The sequence below is a fragment of the Hibiscus syriacus genome, unplaced genomic scaffold (genome assembly GCF_006381635.1).
Source record: "Hibiscus syriacus cultivar Baekdansim isolate YM2019G1 unplaced genomic scaffold, ASM638163v2 tig00111837_pilon, whole genome shotgun sequence".
Lineage (NCBI taxonomy): Eukaryota > Viridiplantae > Streptophyta > Magnoliopsida > Malvales > Malvaceae > Hibiscus > Hibiscus syriacus.
The window spans coordinates 2048021-2053478 of NW_024063194.1; the positions used below are offsets into that span (position 1 = coordinate 2048021).

Here is a 5458-nt window from a genome sequence, read left to right on the forward strand (position 1 = left end):
TCGTTTCTTCCTTTGATAATGATTCTCCAATGTCATGTCTAACGTCATTTGTATTTATAATACCTACATCATCATTCAAACAAGAATCCTTCCCCGGAAGGATATTATCATCGAAAACAACATGTATAGACTCTTCTACAACCAAAGTTCTTTTATTAAATACTCGATAAGCTTTAGAATTTAAAGAATAACCCAGAAAAATTCCTTCATCACTTTTAGCATCAAATTTGCCAAGATTGTATTTACCGTTGTTTAAAACAAAACACTTACATCCAAAAGGATGAAAATAACTAATGTTAGGATTTTTATTTTTGAAAAGTTCATATGGAGTTTTCTATAAGATAGGCCTAATCATTACTCGATTAATAAAATAACAAGTGGTATTTGTGGCTTCCACCCAAAAATACTTTGGCAAATTGTTTTCACAAAGCATGGTTCTAGCCATTTCTTCTAAAGTTTGATTTTCCTCTCAACAACTCCATTTTGTTGAGGGGTTCTAGGTGCTGAAAAATTATGGCTAATACCATTAGAATTACAAAACTCAGTAAATCTAAGATTTTCAAACTCAGTTCCATGAACACTCCTAACACTAGTTATAGAGTAATCTTTTTCGTTTTGGATTACTTTTGAAAACGTGATGAATTTTTCTAATGCTTCATGTTTAGTACTTAAGAATAGAACCCAAGTATATCTAGAATAGTCATCTACCAAGACAAATGCATATTGTTTTCCACCCAAGCTAGTAGTTCTAGATGGCCCAAAAAGATCTAAGTGGATCAATTGTAATACTCTACTAGTTGACACATCATTAATGGGTTTAAAAGAAACTCGCTTTTGTTTTCCTTTAGCACAAGCATCACAGATTTTATCATTATCAAATTTTAGTTTAGGAAGCCCTCGAACCAATTCTCCTTGAACTAACCGTTGCAAAACACTCATGCTAGCATGTCCTAGTCTCCTATGATATAACCAACTATCATGCTCATCTTTTGCAACTAGGAATAAATTAGTCACATTAATAGAATCTAAATGCACCATGTAAATGTTTCCTATTCTATGACCAATAAGCATAATCCGATTAGATGCAATGTCAATAACTTTACAACCATTAGTTTCAAATATGACATTGAATCCTTTATCACAAAATTGACTAATACTCAAGAATATGCTTTAATCCATTCACATATAAAACATTTTTAATTTGTATGGAAGAGGTATTACCTATTGTACCTATACCTATTGTACCTATTGTATGGAAGAGCATCCACTATCAAGGTACCATGAATTTGAATTTGTTTCCCGTGCCTTGTAGCAATGCTCCTTTCCCTACAAATATAGATTAATTTTTTATTTTTGGTACCCAAATTCTTTTGGGTCCATATTCATTAGTTTCCAAAATCCTAGTCCCCTTAGGTATCCATTTGTGTAGAATATATTTATCTTTAGTAGTAATGAGTTCTTTAGGAACCCACATACTTCTAACGATTTTTCCATTAGAGGTTCTTTGGGGACCTCTATGATTGTAGTTTTTAAAATCTTTTCTAATAAAGTTGGATTTTAAATTTTCTCCCTTTTCAAAACGTTTTGTTCCAACTTTATCAAAAGAAGTTTTAAGATCATAAATTTTCTTTTGATGATCATCATTGACCTTTGAAAGTAAATTTTGCAAATCCAAAATTTTCTTTTCAAAGTCTTCTAGTTTGATTTGCAAATCTTTGATTTTACTTTCAAGATCGTTGTTGATTTTGGATTTGGATATGACTTTGTTTTCATTTTTCAATTTTGAAATATCATTTTTATATTTTAAAAACAATTTCTCATAATCCGAAGCCAACTCATTATATTCCTCTAATAGCTCATCATAGGATAAGTCATAAAAATCAGATGAGTTAGAGGTTACCTTAGAATCTTCCCTGAATGCCATTAAGCACAAGTTTGCTACTTCTTGTTCCTCGAACCTTCTTCATCGCTCCATGTAGCCATATGAGCCTTGTGCTTATTCTTTGATTGACCATTTCTCTTCAATTGTGGGCAATCATATTTGACATGCCCTGGCTTTTTGCATTCATAGAAAATGATCGGGTCCTTCTCTTTTGGTTCATTTTTGAAATTTTCATAGCTATGCATTAGAATACTAATTTTAGATTTTTTTACCTCATCGCTACCTTTATGAGTGACTTGAAGCTTGTCCGATATTTCTTTGGCGGTTGTACAAGATGAAACTCTTCCGTATTCATCTGGTCCAAGAGAACAAAATATGATATGAATGACTTTAGAGTTGAGCTGGAACAATCTTGTCTCTCCTTCACTCTATATTCTTGGATGAGTAAGAGGCTTGATATATCCGTATTCTACAACATTCCATGCTCCCATGTCACTTGCGCCTACGCCAATGGTGGTTTCATTAAATTTGACTTGTGATGCTGGGAAGCCACTTGCAGATGCATTGATGTATCAAAGTATTGTTGGGTCTTTGTTGTATTTGAGCCATACAAGACCGAATATAGCCTTTAGTGTTAATCGTGTGGCTCAGTATATGCATCATCCCCTGTGATGGTTATTGGCTTGCTGTTAAGAGAATTTTGCGCTATTTGAGTGGGATAGTTTATTATGGCTTGGTGTTTCGGTCATCCTCTGTGTCTGATACTTACTGTGTTATTGTGTTTGCTAATACTGATTGGGCTAGTAACATCGATGATCGTAGGTCAGTGTCTGGCTCATGTGTATTTCTTGGATGTAATCTAATTTCATGGGGTGCTAGAAGGTAGAAGACAGTGGCTCGGTCAACAACTGAGGTTGAGTATCGTAGTATTGCTGATATAGTGTCTGAAGTAGTTTGGGTTCATTCCTTGTTAGATGATATGGGTGAATTAGTGTCTACAATTCTGATTGTGTGGAGTGACAACACAAGTGCTATTGCCATGAGTGCTAATCCAATGTTTCATGCTCGTTCGAAATATATAGAGTTGGATACACATTTTGAGTGTGAGAAAGTAGCTTGTGGAGTTGTTCAAGTAAACTACGTGCATGCAGAGCATCAAGTAGCTGATGGGTTGACTAAGCCCTTGGTAAAGTGTGCGCACAATTTGTTTCGACTGAAAGTTCAAGTAGCAGAGAAGGAGACAGCTGAGAAGGACTGGGAGAATGTTGAAGCATAGTTACGTGCATTATCAGCAATGGCAGTTGGGATTGTTGCATGCATGTTGAGCAAGTTGGCTGGTAGTCGGTTAAGGCTGTTAGGAATCTGTTAGGAGGTTGTTAGACTAGTTATGCAAATCTTTTCTTGTATATATACTGATGTAATTCTTTAGTGAAATATAAGTTCAGTTTATTCTTTATCTCTTCATAATCATTTTGCTTAAGTTTCAACACAGGGATGGGTTATATAACAAACAAAAACAGTAGCCTAGAAGGTAAACGTCTATTTCATCCTCTGTTTTGACCACTATCAATTCCACACTTAAAGCATATATATATATATATATATATATATATATATATATATATATATTAGTTTTACACATCCACACTACATTTGATTTTTCCCTTTTAGATTCTGCTTTCACCAAAAAGAAAGGAAAAAGAGACTAATGTGAGAGATTATCGATGAAGGCCAATGCATTGCTGGTTAAGTGAGCCACTCTGGCAATATTACTTCGAATAGTGTCTTTGATTTTTCCATTAATTACTTTGGCTTCAATCCCATCCATGCACGTATCTTCATCTATCAAAGTAGTACTAACCCAAGTCTGTATATTGCTCATTTTCATCTAAAATTCAGGGCCCTCTAGACCCTTCATTTTTGCCATCGATTGGTGCAGCTCATCCACAGAGTCTCTCATGGTCTCCACACAATCAGAAATGACAATCGTTTCTCTGTGCGTTAATCCATGCTCTTTTGACAACCTTAGTACCAGTGTCGAAGTCGATTGCTCGTTGTTGAGGCTTACGGAGAGAGCGGTATTGGCTAGTTCCCGAGGGCTGGTCTGGATGGTGCTAGCATAGGCTGAGAGTGACTGGTAGCATATGTCGGGATACATCATCACCTCACATGAAGTTTTAACAAAATCAGTATTGGAAGTCTTCGATTGTGGTTCTAATCTAGCAGCCGAGAAAGGGTTTGTAATACTTAAGAATAAAGCGAGGGCGACAGTGGCTTGAAGGGCATAGAATTGGAAAAAGGACAGCTTTGATAATGTCAAGTACTCCATTGTTGTAGTATTAGTAGTAGATTCTAAATTTCTTCAACGAATCGATGAAGATGGAATGGAGAGAGAGAGCACACATTATAACTAATATATAAGGAATGGGCAAATGGCAAAGGTGTGTTTAAAAGGAAGTGGGACTGGGAGGGGCATGCAAGTTGGCCCTTGTGAACTCCACCAATAATTGAATAGCGAAAAAACAAAACAATGAGATAGGATTGGTTAGAACAAAACTAGAGTTTTTTCTCGAACACAACCTTCATCTTCCTCTTGTTTGTCTCACTAAAAAATTCGGATAAGGTAGAATTTAGTTGGGTCAAAATTTCAATCCCAAAATCAGATAAGATAGAAAAATATATTATTCGAATAACAGTAGAGTATTGTACAAGAAGTCATGACACTTGGTGAATAAACGTATTAATAATAATTTATATGAATTGATGAATATATTTATATTTTAGTTCAAAATTACATCCATTCGATCATATTTATCAGTTTTTCAATAATTTTTTCAGCAAAATTCAAGTCTCTTCATCACATGGTCTTAACTTTCCATCAAATACTCTTAACCTATCATTTTATTTTCTCTTCAATATATAAAAAATGACTTTGGTTATGCTTAGCTAATTTTCTTTCAAGCCGAAGACTAAAGCAAAGGCTCATTTCCAAACGTGAGAATTGTAAGGTACTTAAATCGTTTCAAATTTGCTGTCTGTTTTCTGAGCTTACTTTTCAAATCAAAATGATTTCGACATTGGTCCGGATATTGTTATGGTTAACGTTTGAAGAAGGATTTGCTTATTGAAGAATATTCAACTTCCCGAGAACACACTTAGCATAATTGTTTGCTAAGAGGAAATTGAGATCGAAATTTGTTATTATTGAAATGACACAATCCGAGTTGGCAGCGAATAATTTTTCTTGTAGTATCTGACGTGAATCTTGAAGTAAAAATCAGTTTCGATGATCTGAGGAATTTGAGACAAAGCTGAAGTCTGAGACTGCTTTCACAATAAGTTTCCCTTTACCTCAATCTCTTTAATTTGTTTATTTAATTATTTTTATTTTAAAAACAACTTTTAAAAATACCCTTTTAAATATATTACTATTACTATTTATTATTATATTATTTTTCCTTTTTATTATTTATTTTATTTTAATATATCTTTTCAACTTCATCTGAAATTCTATCTTCTTCTAAAATCAAGAAAGAGTTTTATTAAATCGGAAACACCACAGTCCATGTGGATCGA

The 5458-nt window shown here is 34.1% G+C and overlaps 1 protein-coding gene across 1 annotated transcript; it reads right to left on the bottom strand.

Annotated features, from left to right (window-relative positions):
- Positions 1–3755: 3755 nt before the first annotated feature.
- On the bottom strand, positions 3756–4253 carry LOC120171797 (pectinesterase inhibitor 7-like). The gene has a single exon (XM_039179446.1). The coding sequence runs from the start codon at positions 4209–4211 to the stop codon at positions 3771–3773; it is 441 nt and encodes a 146-aa protein (XP_039035377.1). The 5' UTR covers positions 4212–4253; the 3' UTR covers positions 3756–3770.
- Between the last annotated feature and the right edge of the window lie 1205 nt (positions 4254–5458).

Bases quoted from the DNA above. Each gene is read 5' to 3' on its own strand.
- LOC120171797 (XM_039179446.1), bottom strand. From the start codon at position 4,211: ATGGAGTACTTGACATTATCAAAGCTGTCCTTTTTCCAATTCTATGCC.